The following is an 18,564-nucleotide window of genomic DNA, read 5'->3' as shown; positions in this document are numbered from 1 at the left end:
GCGGTTGCTACTAGTAACAAGAAGGTTGCTGCTAGTCACAAGGAGCAGATACCTCCGTTAATAATTTTAGTGCTTTTCTATGTATGAGAAGATACAAGAAATTGGGTAAATAAAATTTTCTCCTGAAAATATCTAACTATCTGCAGGCCTGTTCTGCCAGTTTTTCCCAGAGCATAGGGTATCTCATTCCTTATCTCCACCCTGAATTCCTTTCAGAGTGTGTTGGAGATCAGCAAATGCAGTGGCTGAGCTAATCCTTGTAGAGCCAGATGGCCAGTGACACACTTTAGTTGGAAGTTGTAAAATGGTTTTGCTCCCAAAATCTTGGCTCCCTGTACATCAATGCTGAGATGAGATACAGAGGCAGAGTTTTGGAGGAAAAAGAAAGGGTGGCTTTATTATTTGCCAGGCCAAGAGGGGAACACAGCAGGCTAGCACCTCAGGAACTGTGTCCCTCTCCCTGGGGAATAGGGAGAGGTCTTATAGTCAGGGCTCCTGGTCAGGGGTATGTGATAAGGATCTAGGCAGTAACAGTCCTGCATTCTTCTTTCTTCTGCAGAGTTTCAAAAGGGTGGGGTTGCTGACAAGATTAGGGTGTGTGCAGGGCCTCAGGTGGTTTCCTGGCTGCTCCTCCTTTGATTTGCAACTGTTGGAAGGTCGCGGAGGCTGGAGTCTTGCCTACAAGAAATGGTAGACAAAAAGGCCTCCAGTGCCTGGAAGCCCGTAGGGCCCCCGCTCAGTTTCAGTTTTTCTGCAACAATTTATATGATCATATAACTTTTCTTGTTTTCTGCTTTAGCGGATTACTATGGTGATTCCTTTATTTCTTCACTGACTTTTTGGGGGGATCAAATTCTGTCAAGAATAGTGTTACAATCTCCTCCAGGAATGTGAAATTGTCTATTTCCCCCATTAATTCTGTTAATTTTTGCATTATGTATTATGAAACTCATTTATTAGACATATACACATTAATATTATGTCTTCAAGACAGAACTAACCTTTTATCTTTGTGAGATGTTCTTTATCTTTGGTAATGATCTCTATATTTAAGCATATTTTATTTGGTATAAGTTAAGCCACATCAGCTTTCTTATACTCACATTTGCATGATATGTATTCTTCCATCCAGTTACTTTTAAAATGTACCTTCTATAGAGAGCATGTAATCGCCACTTGCTATTTTATTAATTTTGGAATCTGTGCCTTTTAATTTGAACATTTAGTCTGGTAACATATAATGTAACTTGATATGGTTAAACTTAGGCCAACCCCTTTACTGTTCTCTGTTTGCTCCCTTTATTTCTGTTCCTTTACTTCTCATTTTCTGCTTTTTTTTTTTTTTTGGTAGTGGGGAGAGTATTTGAAATTTTATTTCATTTCAATTTATCTTTTGGCTATACCTCTTTGCATTGATTCTTTTTTCTTTTCTAGTAGTTACTCTAGAGATTACATTATACTTGTCTAACGTTTCACTATATTTTTAATGTTACTACTGTACAATTTAACATGAAATGCAGAAAACTCACATTTCTATATGTCCATTTACCATCTTTCTATCGTCCTTTATATGATAGTTGTTGAAACTATCATATACACATACAATGTAAACCTAACAAAACAATGTTATAATTTTTTTTCTTTGAACAGTTATACCTATTGAAAGGCAATTAAGAGTTAAATATCTGAGAAATGTAAAATATTATTTTTTATTGTTTCCAGTATCTTTATTTGTTTCTGAAAATTTAGGTTATCCTGTAGTATATCTATTTAGTCTGAGTAACTTTCTTAAGCATTTCCTGTAATGTCGGGTCTGGTGTTGACAAATTCTCTTAGTTTTCCTTTGTCTGTAAAACATTTATTTCATCTTAATTCTTGAAGAAAATTTTTCTTGGATATAGAATTCTGAGATCACCTTGTTTTTTCTCCTTTCAGAGCTTTAAATATTTTTTTTTTACTGTCATCTGGCTGGTAGTGGCATCCGGTGAGCAGGCCACGGTTATTTAAGTTATAGAACATATATCATTTTTGTCTTTAATTTTCAGCAGTTTAATATGTGCCTAGGCATAGTTTTCTTCAAATGTATTCTATTTAAGTCTCTCTGAGCTTTTTTTTTTTTTGCGGTACGCGGGTCCCTCACTGTTCTGGTCTCTCCCGTTGCGGAGCACAGGCTCCGGACGCGCAGGCTCAGTGGCCATGGCTCACGGGTCCAGCCGCTCCGCGGCATGTGGGATCTTCCTGGACCGGGGCACGAACCCGCGTCCCCTGCATCTGCAGGTGGACTCTCAATCACTGTGCCACCACGGAAGCCCCTCTCTGAGCTTTTATTCTTTTATTTTTGGCCACACCACATGGCATGCAGGATCTTAGTTCCCCAACCAGGGATTGAACCCATGCCCCCTGCAGTGGAGGCATGGGGTCTTAACCACTGGACCACAAGGGAAATCCTCTCTGAGCTTTTTGACTTTGTAAACTTTTGTCTTTCACTACTTTAGGAACGCTACTTTTTGTTCTTTCTTTCTTTTTTTTTGAAATATTTATTTATTTTTTTGTTTCTTTGTTTATTTATTTGGCTGCTCCGTGTCTCAGTTGCGGCATGCAGGATCTTTTAGTTGCAGCATGCGGACTTCTTAGTTGTTCACACGAACTCCCAGTTGCTGCATGCATGTGAGATCTAGTTCCCCAACCAGGGATCGAACCTGGGCCCCCCACACTGGGAGTGTGGAGTCCTACCCACTGGACCACCAGGGAAGTCCCCTGTTCACTATTTCTTGAAAATTTTCTGCAGCATTCTTTCTCTTCTCTCCTTTTGAGACTCCAATTAAACCCTAGAATCAAATGAACAAGGTGAAGTTCATATGGTGTAGTATATTTCCTCCCCATCTGTCCTGTGATTTGAGGTGATCACAAAGTTCAATCTTACTTTTGATGGATGAACTATAGCAAGCTGAAGTAGAGGAATGAAAACAGCTATACTCTTTCTTAGAAATTTGAGCTGATTTATGACTGAGGCACACAGGTATCAGGAAAGCTTAATCAAAATGTCTGTTTTGAGGTGCTTGTTTGGAGATATAGGAAAAGAAATCTATAGGCAGTAGGGTGGATGTCATTTGAAGAAAGACTCATTCTATATTTCTCATGCAATACATGAAAATAGCCAATTGTCTCATCAAGTAAGACAGAATGCTTATATTTAAAAATGTGGGGAATTCCCTGGTGGTCCAGTGGTTAGGACTCAGTGCTTTCACTGCCGTGGCCTGGGTTCAATCCCTGGTCAGGGAACTAAGATCCTGCAAGCTGCTCAGAGTGGCCAAAAAAATAAATAAAATAAAACAAAATAAAAATTTGTAAAAGACCAGGTAAAATGTAAACACTGTTGTACTGCAGCATATCATAAAGTGTCCAGAAGAAATTACCTAGAAAATTATCAATACATGAGGTGCCAGAAGCAAAACTTGGTGATGCTCTTGACCAAACATTAAAATTTATGTTTTTATTTTCTCTCTCCTTTGCTTTAATGTATAATATAGCATAAGGTGATAAGTTATGTATGAATAGTTTGCATGATGTCATCTTGTTAGAGTTGGCTTTTCTTTTCTTTACATCCAACTGAAGACAGAAGTTGCATACCAAGAATGATGACAAGAATCGAGGTAGAGTGAAATGCGTTGAATTAGGAGCCCAAGACTTTAGTGAGTGAAGAGGGAGTGATCCACATTTTTGACAGCACCTAGAAGGCATAGTAGGTGGTGACTTTTGGTATGAGTTTTAAAAGAGTTGTTATTTTTGAGAGAAGATAAAGGAAAAATATTTGAAAGAGCCCATGGAGAGTAAGCAGGACTCCTCCTCAATGATCATCTGGGCCTGAGGTATGTGGAAGCATGAGCAGGGTCTCCCGAAGAAACCAGTTAAGGCAAAGAAGTCAAGTAAACATTCAGGAACGGGCAGAGGAAATAGAATTGATTGATTATAGAATAGAGATTTATGACCAGTGAAAGAGTCTCCCAGGGAAAGGAAGGTTTCAAGATTGGTTTAAAGGGATTAATGTAGTGGGAAAAAGTTGATTTCTCCCCAGCCACTTCCTTTTTGACAGAGCCTCAACTGCTCATGTTCGCACTCCTTAAGGGGGACCTGTGTTCAGTGAGGGTTACCTTCCATCCAGCCCAAGAATCTGGTCTATAATCCAATCATTATAACTTCCTTCTGACAAGGGTTAGTTGGAGAAGGGGTATATGACCCTATTATCCCTGATGAAATGGGAGAAAAATTTAGCTGAGATCCTCTACAAAAAGTTTTCCTTTGTTAAAAGAAACACAAAAGAGGAAATAGCTTTTCTTGTTTGTACTTGCTTCTCCTGAATGTTGCAGCATGAATATATGATGCCTAGAGCTGCAGTGTCCCACTTGGGACCATAAAGAGAAATTCAGTAAAGTTATTCCCTGTTGCTTTTTGTTTTTTGCACTTCTGTCTTTCATTTCAGTGGGTTGCCTAAAAGATGGGAGGCAAAACTTCATGGTTAATTCTCCATCTTAAATGAAGGAAATATACTTATTTTTTTGCTAATTGTAAGAATATTATTTGCTCACTACAGAAAATAAAACAATAATGAATTATATGAAGTAGAATTTTATTTTTAAAATAAATTTATTTATTTATTTGTTTTTATTTTTGGCTGTGTTGGGTCTTTGTTGCTGAGCGCGGGCTTTCTCTAGTTGTGGCGAGCGGGGGCTACTCTCTTCGTTGTGGTGTGCGGTCTTCTCATTGTTGTGGCTTCTCTTGTTGCGGAGCACGGGCTCTAGGCCCGCGGGCTTCAGTAGTTGTGGCATGTGGGCTCAGTAGTTGTGGCACGTGGGCTCAGTAGTTGTGGCTTGTGGGCTGTAGAGCAACGGATCAGTAGTTGTGGCGCACGGGCTTAGTTGCTCCGTGGCATGTGGGATCTTCCCGGGCTAGGGATCAAACCCATGTCCCCTGCATTGGCAGGTGGATTCTTAACCACTGCACCACCAGGGAAGCCCTGAAGTAGAATTTTAAATATCCCTAGCCTCAGTGGTTTTACTATGCATGTAAAATAACTTCTGTCTACAAACACATTAATATTTTTTTACAAATATTGTACAATATTAAATATCAGTAACTTGCAGCTTTGACTTAATGATATAGAAGTGGAAAGCTTCACAGAGGAGAATATGCTTGAAGAGTCCTAATGGATGATTAATAGCTTACAGGTGGGGAAGGTGAATGACTAGCAGTGGTGATACAGGGAGATTCATGTAAATAGGATGATATTTATGTCTGAGAGAAGATCTTGTGCAAAGGCTAACAATGGTGGTCATTTTAGGAGACCAATTAACATATTAAATGATATAGAGTGAAGAAGTTTATAAGGTGAGTGGTGGGAAATGAAGCTGGAAAGGTGAAACAGTGGATTAGTTGAAAAAGGGCGCAGATGCCATGCCTAGTGTGAACTTTATAATGTAGAAGATAGAAGGGTTTTAAAAGCAGTTGATCAAAATGATCAGATGAATGATTTAAAAATAACACAATTTCTCAAGGTCAGACAACTGCAACTTTCAGATGCCAGCCCTGGCATTTAATACTTAGGAAATTATGGACAAGGTATTTAACTACTCTCTGTTTCCTTATTTGCAAAACGGGGACAATGGCAGAAGGGTGGTGAGGATTGAATGAGAAAGCCCAGGTGAAATACCTGTTCCAGTTCCTGGCATATAGTAAGTTTTCAATAAGTACTGGTTTTTCTTTACTGTCTGTCTTTTTTGGTTGTACTATGGTTGATTAAAAAAACAATCTACGAAAGTATCATTACCCTACTTATGGAGGGAGAGGGTTTGGGAAACTTTTAAAATATTATTTACCTCAAGCCAAGTGAATTTCATTCAGAACTATGTTTGTGAAATCATTTAACTGTTCCAAATCATTTAGACTCAGAACCTAGAGAACATTGCTCAAATTCAGTTCAACAAACCTGTATTTGTAATTCCTGGGTAACAGGCCAGTATTGAGCATTAGGGAATATACAAATAAAAATGCATGGACTCTAGCTTCAATGAGATAAATAGACAACTGCGTACAATAGGATGAAAACAGCAGTAGAAGTGTATGTTAACAAGACTGCCCAACTGGTCTCTGGCAAACATTATGATCTGTTTTTCAGAATGTCCTCACTTCCTGTTAAGCAGCAAGAAGTTAGCACCACTGATGTAGACGCATGCCATCCTTCCAGCATGTTTTCTCATACCTGAACCTCTGCTGATTGAATGTGTTCACCATGGGATGTGTTCTTTTCTGTGGGAACATAGTGTGAAAACTGCAGTTACACACAAATATTTAAAAACTGGCATATCTAGAAAGCTCTAGCTGGGTTTTTTATATCCCTGTTATAGAAATGATAACTTAATGCCTAAACCATGAGTTATGCATCTAGAATAGTTCTTAGGTACATTTTCTGAATATAGTCTTTAACTCCTTTTATTTTCATTTTAGTTCTTTTACAGAGCTACCTCATCTGGCAGGAACAGAACAAAATTTGCTGCTGGCCAAGAAAATCCAAACCCAGTGGAAGAAATCTGGACTTGATTCAGCCAAGTTGGTTCATTATGATGTTCTCCTGTCTTACCCTAATGAGACAAATGCCAACTACATATCAATCACGGATGAACATGGAAATGAGGTGATTGTTTTACAATATTGTGTTACTTTCAGGTGTATAGCAAAGTGATTTAGTTTTTTTTTAATATATATATATTTTTAGATTATTTTCCATTATAGGTTATTATAAGATATTGAATATTGTTCCCTGTGTTATACAGTAAATCTTTGTTGCTTATCTACTTTATATATAGTAGTGTGTATCTGTTAATCCCATACTCCTATTTTATCCCTCCCCCTCTTCCCTCTTTGGTAATCATAAGTTTATTTTCTATGTCTGTGAGTCTTTCTCTTTTGTATATAGATTCACTTATATTATTTTTTAGATTCCACATATAGGTGATATCATATATTTGTCTTCCTCTTTCTGACTTACTTCACTTAGCATGATATTCTCTAGGTCTACCCATGTTGCTGCAAATGGCAATTTCATTCTTTTTTATGGCTGAGTAATATTCCATTGTATATATAAACCACATCTTATTAAAACAACCATCTGTTGATGGGCACTTGGGTTGTTTCCATGTCTTGGCTATTGTAAATAGTGAACATTTGGGTGTATGTACCTTTTTGAATTAGATTTTTTGTCTTTTTTGGATATATGCCCAGGAGTAGGATTGCTGAATCATATGGTAGCTCTATTTTTAGTTTTTTAAGGAACCTCCATACTGTTCTCTATAGTGGCTGTACCAACTTAACATTCCCACTAACAGTGTAGGGGGGTTCCCTTTTCTCCACACCTTTTCCAGCATTTGTTTTTTTAAAATTTCTTTGAAGTATAGTTGATTTACAATGCTATGCCAATCTCTGCTTTACAGCAAAGTGACTCAGTTATACACATAAAGACATTCTTTTTTTTATATTCTTTTCCATTATGGTTTTTTCAAGCATATGTTTTTTGTAGACTTCTTGATGATAGCCATTCTTACCACTGTGAGGTGATACCTCATCGTGGTTTCCATTTACATTTCTCTGATGGTTAGCAATGTTGAGCATCTTTTCCTGTGTCTGTTTGACATCTGTATGTCTTCTTTGGAGAAGTGTCTATTTAGGTCTTTTGCCCACAAAATGCATTATTCCTTAATAGCAATCTGAAATAATTCTAACTTCATGTGTTTCAATTCTTGCTAGATTTTCAATACATCATACCATGAGCCACCACCAGATGGATATGAGGATGTTAAAAATATTGTACCACCCTATAATGCCTTTTCACCGCAGGGCACACCAGAGGTAAAATAAAAGACATTTTTTATTCAACTGTTTAAATCTTTTTTAAAGAAACCTATGTAGAGGACTAAAACCAAGATTAGGTGGATCATACACGCTAATTCATACTTTGAGGTTTGATGCTATATACAGCCTTCCTAAAAATAATTTTTAAAAAAGAAAAAGAAAAAACTAAAGAAAATAAATACATGAAAATTGGACCCTGATAAGCAGATGCCGCTCTTTGAAATAATTAAGAAACTGCTGAACATGTCTTTAATTCAGTAATGACAGTAGATGGTTTTCAAGCTTTTTTCCTTTGTTCATAGTCTGACTTTGTTATAGATTTATAGATCTGAATTTATAAATCATACCACAGAAATTCTTAAATTAATACCATGGTTGGAAATCAAACATAGTTAGGATTTTAAAAATTACTTTTATTTATCCTATTTCCCATGGCTCAGGATATGCTAATAATTTCCTCAAGACAGAGCACACTGTCTAAAATGTTTTACATATTGTCTTTTTTTTTTTTAAACTTTCAGGATACTGAAATATTTTTAAAGACTTCTACAGAATTAGCATGGATCTGTTTATTAAGCCCAAGGCAGGAAAGATAACTTTTGATGATGCAGTATTGCAGAGCAAACTTATTCTTTGGTTTTCTTTTTAATAATAGCAGTATTATGTATTTTTTGTTTTATTTTTGTTTTCCTACAGGGGGAGCTTGTATATGTGAACTACGCTCGTACTGAAGACTTTTTCAAACTAGAAAGAGAGATGAATATCAACTGCACTGGAAAAATTGTTATTGCAAGATATGGGAAAATCTTCAGAGGAAATAAAGTATTGTGTTATTTGCTTTTCTAGAGGGAAAAAGACAGGATATAACCTGTGAATATAAATGATCAGCTTGCATTATGGTTTCCAAAATTGCTATATATATACACACACACACACATATATATATATATGTAAATTTGCTATTTTCGTGGTTGCACAGAAAATCCTGGTTTATTTTTGAGGTTTTTTTGTTTGTTTTTTTGCTACCTCACATATCTAGAAAGGGAAATTATTCTTAATAGTTTTATTACCAAAGCAATGTTATTTTTTATTTAATTGAAGAAATTCTGTATAACCTAAAAAATGAAAATCTCCCATGTATTACTCAATTTCATTGCCCAGACATAATCAATCTTAACAGGTCTTTCCAGGCCTATGAAATATGAATATATTATATGAATATAAGTATTCTCCATATACTCATAGTGCATAAATTTTTTTTTACAAAGAGGGCATTAGATACTATATATTGTATAACTTTATTTTTTCTCTCAATAATAACTCAAGGGTATTCTTCCATGTCAACACATTGAGAGTTGTATAATAGAGTGGTTAAGAGTAAGCTAGATCCATACAACCTGGGTTCTGATCTGGTCTGGGCCCCCTATTCTCTAGATCTTTTCCTGTGAGCAAGTTAGTTAACCTCTCTGTGCCAGTGTTTCCTCATATATGAAATAGGAATGCTAATAATAACACTAATCTCTTAGAAGCCACAGTAGGATTAATCGACTTTAGGTTTGACAGCGCTTAGGATGGTTACCGGTACTTAGTAATTTCTCGGTAACTGCTTATCAAGTAAATACCTCATTACTTTAGATGGCTATGTAGTATTTCACAGAATTGATAAGCAGTTTATTTAACCATTGCTCTGTTGACAGATCCTTGGCTTGTCTTAAATTTGTTACTATTAAAATAATTATATTGTTGGCATCTTTGTCCATATGTACTTGAACATTCGTGTGAAGATTTTTGTAATATAGATTCATTCCTAGAAGTTGAATGACTAAATCATAATGCACAGTTGACTCTTGAACAACACAGATTTGAACTGCATGGGTCCACATATACGTGGATATTTTTCAATAATAAGTAGTACAATACTACATGGTTGGACGTTAGTTAAACCCGCGGATGCAGAGGAATGGCGGATACAGAGGGCCAACTATAAGTTATTCTTGGATTAACCCTGCATTGTTCAAGGGTCAATTGTATATTATTTCAAAAGTTTGATGGGCATCATTGAGTTGTGCCAGATTTTATTCTTTCTAATATTATAAAAGAGTGCTTTCTGAATACTGGAAAGTGTTTAATTTGACTGATAGTTATCTATCATTCGCTATAATACTTCTGGTAATAAAGAATTCAGTATCTTACAGGAGAGATTTTCCTATTTGTGGTCAGTTTGAATTGTTAGAAAAAATGTTTACAAAACACTATGGGCAATGTTTCACACACTATGTTCTGTGTAGAATTTTATGTTTTATGTTATGTTATTTATTTTTTGACCACACGGCGTGGCGTGTGGTATCTTAGCTCCCCAACCAGGGATTGACCCCGGGCCCTCTGTGGTGAGACTGCAGAGTGTTAACGGTGGACCGCCAGGGACTTCACCTGTGTAGAATTTTAAATTAGTTAATTCCACAAATATTAACATCATGCTTACTCTATGATGTACTAAATGTTGGAGGGTAGATAGTTAAAAATGAGTAAGACAGGGTCCCATTCTCAAAAACAGCCTCAATGTAGTAGGGGAGAAAGATGTTTAAAACGTATTTTATAATGCTTTAATCCATCTTGTAATATAATTATATACAAAATATAGAAGACGTACCAAGAAGGGAGACATTAATTTTGCAGTTTTAGTGATAATAGGAATGCTTCACAGAAAAGGCAATAACTTGTTTGGAGTTATGTTGAATAATGAGAGTTGTTAAGTCTACCAAGACAGAAATTGTATTCAAGGCAAAGAGAACTGAATGTGTAACAGTGTGATGATAAAAGTGTGTAAATTTCCTTATGTCATTAAATTGATTTGTTCTTAGATTTGTAAATCAGTCATTTTCCATTTCTACATTATGGATTGCACATTGCTCCTGTAGGTTAAAAATGCCATGTTAGCAAGAGCCAAAGGAATCATCTTGTACTCAGATCCAGCTGACTACTCTGCCCCTGGGGTACAGCCATACCCAAAAGGATGGAACCTTCCTGGAACTGCAGCCCAGAGAGGGAATGTGTTAAACTTGAATGGTGCTGGTGACCCGCTCACTCCAGGCTATCCAGCTAAAGGTAATAGATAAGCCTGTTATGGTCCACTCATTTTTGCAAAAATATTACTTGCCCTTATAGAAGGCATAAAAGCAAGCAAGCATCTATAGAATAACATTAAAACTGTGTGCAATTATATCTTGGATTGCTATTGCTAGGAATTCAAAAGCATTTCCCTTTTATTTCAGTTTTAAATTTTCATGAAGTGAGGACATGGAGAGGGGAAGGGGTCAGTTCAATTCTCTCTCTACCTTTAGTAGAGGTTCAGAAACACAGATTCTTATGTCCAAAGTAATATTACTCTTACCAAACCAGAACTTAGGGTTTCTGAATTGTCTAACGATTTTATTCTTCTGTAGATCATGTATTTCTATTTTTAAAAATACCAATGGGTTTTTTGTGTTATTTAATATGTGAAATGTGAAAAGTTTTGACATCTGCATAACCGTATCCACAATCAAGATAATGAACATATCCATTACCCAAAAAAGTTTCCTCTCATCTTTTTGTACAGCCTTCCTCTCAACCCTACCCCGTCCCTGCCAATCCCTAGGAAATCATTGATTTTCTTTCTGTCAGTATAGTTATTTTGAGATTCATTTATGTTGATGTCTGTGTCAGTATTTCATTTCTTTTTTTTTTTTGATGAATGGTATTCCATTGAATGGATACTCTACAGTTTGTTTATTCATTTACTTTTTGTTGGAAATTTGGATTGCTTTAAGTTTTGGATATATTACACATAAAGCTATGAACAGTTGTATGCAAGTCTTCATATGTACATATGTTTTTATTTCTCTTGAGTAAATACATAGAAATGGCACGGCTGGATAATATGATAGATGATTTTCAAATTGTTTTCCAAATTGGTTGTACCATTTTATATTGCAGCAGCAGTGTATGAGTGTTCCAGCTGCTACACCGTCGTCAACACTTAGTATGGTCAATCTTGTTAACTTTACGTTCTAATAGATATGTACATCCTCCAAGTTACAATTCTTTTTCAAAGTTTTGGTAGCTATTCTAGGTCCTTCCCATGTGAATTTTAGAACCAACTTATCAATTTCTACCAAAACGTCTCCTGGGAGGTTGATTTGAGATTGAATTAAACCTATAGATCAGTTTGAGCAGAATTGACATTTTAAAAATATTGAATCTTCTGATCCATGAATATGGCACAACTCTCCATTTACTTAGGTATTCTTTACTTTCTCTCAGCATGTTTGTAGTTTCACTGTACAGACCATGCATGTCTATTTTCGCATTTACCCATAAAAATTTCCAAGTTTTATGCTGTTTTAAATTACATTTTAAATTTCAATTTCCAGTTGGTCATTGCTAGTAAATAGAAATGTTATTTTATTTTTAATTTAATAAATAAATAAATAAATTTATTTATTTATGGCTGTGTTGGGTCTTCGTTTCTGTGCGAGGGCTTTCTCTAGTTGTGGCAAGCGGGGGCCACTCTTCATGGCGGTGCGTGGGCCTCTCACTACCACGGCCTCTCTTGTTGCGGAGCACAGGCTCCAGACGCGCAGGCTCAGTAGTTGTGGCTCACGGGGCTAGTTGCTCCGTGGCATGTGGGATCCTCCCAGACCAGGGCTCGAACCCGTGTCCCCTGCATTGGCAGGCAGATTCTCAACCACTGTGCCACCAGGGAAGCCCTATTTTATTTTTAGCAGAAATATATTGATATTGTATTATGAAAACTTGTTAAACTAATTCATCCTACTAGGTTTTTGTGGATTCTATCAGAGTTTTTGCATAGATGATCATGTCATCAGCAAATAAAGACAGTTTTATTTCTTTGTTTCTAATCTGGGTGCCTTTTATTTTCTTTTCTTATCGTAGCGTCTGGTACCTCTAGAACATTGCTGAAAAAAGTTGTTAGAGCAGATATCCTTGCCATGTTCCTGCCCCAAAGACTGTCCTAGTCTTTCTCTGTTAAGTATAATAGTAGCTGTATATTTTTTATAGATTCTTTTTATCAGATTGAGGAAGTTCACTTCTAAAGTGCTACGAGTTTTATCTTAGCACATTTATCTCATTTCACTAGCAGTATGTATTGGATTTTGTCAAATGCTTTTTAAAATTTTTTAATTTTTGGCTGCGTTGGGTCTTCGGTGCTATGCGTGGACTTTCTCTAGTTGTGGCGAGCTGGGGTTACTCTTCCTCGTGGTGTGCGGGCTTCTCATTGCAGTGGCTTCTCTTGTTGCGGAGCATGGGCTGTAGGCATGCAGGCTTCAGTAGTTGTGGCTCGCAGGCTCTAGAGCACAAGATCAGTAGTTGTGGCACACGGACTTAGTTGCTCCACGGCATGTGGGATCTTCCCGGGCCAGGGCTTGAACCCACGTCCCCTGCATTGGCAGGTGGGTTCTCAACCACTGTGCCACCAGGGAAGCCCCTTGTCAAATGCTTTTACTGCATCTATTGAAGTGATCTTAAGTTGTTCATATTTATGTTTTTTCAATTATACAGATTGATGTTTTTTTTTTTTTTTGGCCATACTGCGCAGCTTGCAGGATGTTCTGCAACCAGGTATTGAACCTGGGCCATGGCAGTGAAAGCCCAGAATCCTAATCACTAAGCTACCAGGGGACTCCCCAGGTTGATTTTTGAATGTTAAACCACAACATCCTGGGACAGACTCTACTTGGTCACAATGTATTATTCTTTTCATAGTGTTGGTATATTATTGGATTTTTGCTAAAATTTTATTAAGAATCTGTCTTTAGTAATAAGGGATATTGTTTATCCCTTATTGCTATCAATTTATTTTCTTGTAATATCTCTGTCTCATTTTGGTAACAGTAATGTTGGCTTCATGGAATGAGTTAAGAACTATTTCATCTTCTTCATTTTTCTGCAAGTGTTTATATAGAATGGGTTTGATTTTTGTCTGTGAATGTTTGTAGAATCCTACAGTGAATCCATATGGGCCTGATGTTTTTTTCGCAGGAATGTTTTTAACTACAAATTCAATTTCTTTAATAGATATATGGCTGTTTAGGTTATCTATTTATTCTTGAGTGAGATTTGGTAGTTTGTGTTGTTTAAGAATTTTGTCCATTTCATCTAAGTTGTCAAATTTATGGGTTTAGAGTTGTTCATAATACATTCTCTCTCTTTCTCTTTTTCTCTCTTTTTCTGCAGGTACTGGAGTGCTATTCTTGTCTTTATTCCTGATATTAGCAATTTATATCTTTTTTCTTCTTTTCCTGATTTGTCTTGCTAGAGATTTATCAATTTTATTAATCCTCTCAGAGAACCAGCTTTGGATTTCATTGATAATCTCCATCATTTTTCTGTTTCCTATTTCTTAGATTTCTGCTCTGATGTTTAGTATAGCCTTTCTCCTGTTTATTTTTGCTTTATTTGCTCTTTTTTTTTTACTTTCTTAAGTGGAATCTGATGTCACTTGTTTGAAACCTCCCTTTTTTCTTCTTCTTTTTAAAAAATATTTATTTATTTATTTATTTGGCTGCTCTGGGTCTTAGTTGCGGCATGCAGGATCTTCGTTGTGGCATATGGGATCTAGTTCCCTGACAGGGATCAAACGTGGGCCCACTGCATTGGGAGCTCGGAGTCTTAACTACTGGACTACCAGGGAAGTCCTGAAACCTCCCTTTTTTCTAAGATAGTGGTAATAATGCTCTAGAGAACTCTATTTTGGCTGAAAGCCAAAGTCCCAATTAGGTTTTAAGTCTGACAATACTTTTCATCTTCCTTTAAGGAGAATATTGTTACTGTTTGAGTAAGAACCTTATCACTTATTCACAATATCTCATAAATTCCCTTTAATTTTTTTTTTTTACAATTCTTTCTAGTTTCAGAATCTGGGATGCATTTTCCATGTATCTGGTTAACTGAAGCTTCTTTAAGAAGGATTTGAGATATCCTTGAGGAAATAAAATATTCTTGTAAAATTCAAGAGAATTATGTGAAATGTCAAAGCAAGTTGGGGAGTCTGTAATCCTTACAACTGATTTTATATTAAAGTGTAAATGATTTAATTTCTTACTTTCAAATTAAATAGACCATATTAGATGAAACAATAATTGACTTTTGGGGAACTTTAAATTTTGAATATCATTTCAAACATATAGCTAATTTGCAATAGTAATAGAAGAAATTCCTTTATACCCCTTGCTCAGATTCTTCAATCGTTTTCCTCTTATGCAATTGATTTTTGCAGAGTACACTTTCAGACTTGATGTTGAAGAAGGAGTGGGAATCCCTCAAATCCCTGTACATCCCATTGGATATAATGATGCAGAAATATTATTACGGTATAATTTTCTAGTTGGATTTGAGAATAAGATGTTTTACACTAGTATGCCCATTTTCTCTTCTAAAACGAATATGTTTTGTATCAGAATGGCTCCTGAAATTGGAAAAACAGACCACATCTTCTTTTTTTTCCATAAGAGAAGAGTAGTCAGTTTAATGACTAAGAAATAATAAGAATACATTACTTTGTTTGCTACAAATGAAAGTCTCAAAAGCAAAACTATGTCCAAAGATAAAAATACTGATTTGAGATTTTTCAAGCAGTTAGATTGTCTTAGATCTTCATTCGATATTTGTATGTGACCTGCATTTTAAAAATGTGGTAATGTCTACCACTTACCAGATGTGTGAACTTATACCAGTTACTCAATCTTTCTCTGACTCAGTTTCCTTCTCTGTAAAATGAAGACAGAAATAGTTTCTCCCTGACAGAGTTATTATGAGAAGTAGATGAGATCATGTATATAAAGTATCTATAATATGATATTCAATTAATGTTTGTTATTATTGTATTATATAACTGTGTTGCTTTTCAAATCACCTAACTTCTATTTTTGTTTAATGTATGTACCAATACAATTTGGTAATTGCTTTGTGAGTGGCTACTATATAATCAGCAGCTTTTCTAGAAATTTCTTCTCTTTAACACAGTCATGAATTTCACATGTTCAGGATTTCTTGGACCTAATGCTTCCCTATGTAAATAAAGTCAAAAGTAGAAAGGCTGATGCTTCCCATTTCCCCTCACTATCTTGGTTGGTTTTTTTCTCCTTAGCTCTTTTTGTTTTCTTGCCCATGCTGTGGGGCTTGCAGGATCTTAGTTCCCCGACCTGGGACTGAACCCAGGCCCAGGCAGTGAAAGTGCCGAGTCCTAACCACTGGACTGCCAGGGAATTCCTCTCCTTGGCTCTTATCAGTAATATATTAAACATTTTCCTCATTTATCTCAGTTATGGCTCTCTCACTAGAATGTAAGCTCCACAAGGCAAGGAAATTTTACAGTACCTGGCACTTAGTAAATCCTCAGTATATACTTGTTAAATGAATGAGTGAAATATCTCATCACCACACTTTATGATGTCTTCTAAGAAATGGTGATGCTCAGCATTTATCTGTCATTTTTGTGTTCTCCTGACAGCTATTTGGGAGGAACTGCTCCACCAGATGAGAGCTGGAAGGGAAGTCTTAAGGTGAATTATAATATCGGGCCTGGCTTCATAGGACATGATTCTTTCAGGTAATTTTATGTTACTTTAGTATCCTAGAAAAGGTTTATATGTTTAATGGAAAAATGTCAAGATAAATATTCTGCCAGGTATATTTTGCTTATCTTCTTTTTCTCATTTTTTCATAATGAATAATTATTTTATATTGCTTAAGAATTACTTATGGAATGATGTATTAAATTCTTCTTCCAACAGTGATATCACAGCATTTGTTTTGTAAATCTCAAAAATTACATTTGAGTTATAGGTTTAACATTTTAACTTCCCTCTTCACCTAACCTTTTTAAGTTTTTCAGATAACTGTCAAAATGCTATGCATGTGAAGCACTAGGTTAACTTGAGGGAAGGAGTAAAAGAGAAGAGAGAAAGGAGCCAACCTTTGTTGATCACTTCCTGTGTGGGTGGGTTAGATGAGTTAAAATGGGTAAGCAAGTAACTACTGTAAGGCTCAATACACTTAGCATTTTGGGTATTATTGTTATTAACCCATGAGAGCACTTCGAGGAGTGATCACAGAATATGTGTTCATTGAGCTTAATTCTACAGAAAAAATAAGTTTTCCACTGTATCAAGATAGGCAGGAAATGCCAGAGGCAGAGAACAGCTTATACAGAGTTGCAGAACATCATGACATGATCAGAACTTTACGTACTTTGATTTGCTTGAAATGTAGAGAGGAAGGGAAACTTAACACTGATAAATCAGAGAAAATATAGCTGTTTTTATTAAGCTAAAATGATTAAATCAGTCTTGTTTGCTAACAATTTACTTTAACAATGTGAAATTGTATTCTTAGAATGTTTTTTAATTTCTGAACTTTTAAAGTATTAGAAGTTCAATTTTATTTTGTGGGGATTTTAGAAATATTTTTATATAAGTGCTTATTTATCTCTATCTCTCAATTAGAATGGAGTTCTTTCAATATAAAAGACTTTATTGTCTAATTATTAATACTGTCTAGAGGCACGCAATGAAAGATATAGGCCTTTCTGATTTATAAACAGAAACATACAGACAGAGAAATCAATAAACATATAGCTTCAGTCACAGTTCAAGAGTAAACTCAGAAAGAGAACATTTACTTGGTCAAGATATCAAAAAACTGTTCACCTTCACCATGGGCACAAAATCCTATTTGATTTTAATTCAAAATGGGCAGATACACAAATTTTTTTTTAAAATTGCTAAAAACAGGACTATGTATGTAATTTCTCACCCAAAAGAGATGTTGATAATCTGTGGATCCATTTACAGAGATTGCCAAATGACAAGGCATGAAACCTTAAATTCTTAAACATTGCTACCACAAATAGGGAATAATTTACCTACTGTAAGCAAACTAGAAACATAAACAAAACACAGAATCAGTAGAAAAAAATTAAGTTAGAGATACAGAGTTTCAGCAAAGTTAAAATTCTACTGCTGCTTGGGATTTACATCTGAGAGCCAAAAGAAGACATGTCTGGTTTTAAGCTGCCCATTCTTGGTTCTTCAAGCAGAGTCCATGTACGTCTCAGTGGGACTTCAAAAACGATAAAGGATTTTTTTTTTAAGTAAAACCATAATTCTCATACAAATATAAACTGAACATGTGTAAAAATTTTATTTAATTAATTAATAAGGGGACCAGAAAGGAGTTAAAACTGGTTCGAAGGAGAATTCAAAGATGGTACAAAAAACGAGCTCCTTAGGAATGCTGAAATGAGTGCGCTTAATAGCTGAAAAACTGATTTCTTCCACATTGGGGGAAGTAAGTCAATTGAACGTTCACTAGAGAAATTGTGCATTTCAGTGGGCATGAATTATTTGTATTACTACAAGTTAAGTTCTGTCACTACAGAGTTGTAAAATAGTCTAGTCAAAGATAATGATAGGCAGAGGTAACTCTGATGGTTGAGCTAAGGTTGTTCTCAGTTTTTCCACACAGGAGTGTATTCATTCAATTCACAATTATTTACTGAGCATTTACTATACCCCTGGTACCATTCTGCGTACTGGGGATTCAGCAGTGTACAAAACAGGCAAAAATCCCTGCCCTGTGGAGCCTACATTCTGAAGTTTA

At 35.8% G+C, this 18,564-nt stretch overlaps 1 protein-coding gene across 3 annotated transcripts in view; it reads left to right on the top strand.

Annotated features, from left to right (window-relative positions):
- The window catches only part of NAALAD2 (N-acetylated alpha-linked acidic dipeptidase 2), a 59,181-nt gene that overhangs the window by 5,556 nt on the left and 35,061 nt on the right, over window positions 1–18,564 (top strand). For all 3 annotated transcript variants that reach the window (XM_060018115.1, XM_060018114.1, XM_060018116.1), the window contains exons 3-8: window positions 6,502–6,688; window positions 7,798–7,899; window positions 8,599–8,724; window positions 10,821–11,007; window positions 15,182–15,275; window positions 16,415–16,513. In XM_060018115.1, the coding sequence (XP_059874098.1) occupies window positions 6,502–6,688; window positions 7,798–7,899; window positions 8,599–8,724; window positions 10,821–11,007; window positions 15,182–15,275; window positions 16,415–16,513 (795 nt within the window). The remainder of the gene's footprint in view (window positions 1–6,501; window positions 6,689–7,797; window positions 7,900–8,598; window positions 8,725–10,820; window positions 11,008–15,181; window positions 15,276–16,414; window positions 16,514–18,564) is intronic.

Source organism: Delphinus delphis, chromosome 8 (genome assembly GCF_949987515.2).
Source record: "Delphinus delphis chromosome 8, mDelDel1.2, whole genome shotgun sequence".
Classification (NCBI taxonomy): Eukaryota; Metazoa; Chordata; class Mammalia; order Artiodactyla; family Delphinidae; genus Delphinus; species Delphinus delphis.
The sequence above is the reverse complement of the archived record's forward strand: the minus strand, read 5'-3'. Positions and strand labels throughout refer to the sequence as shown.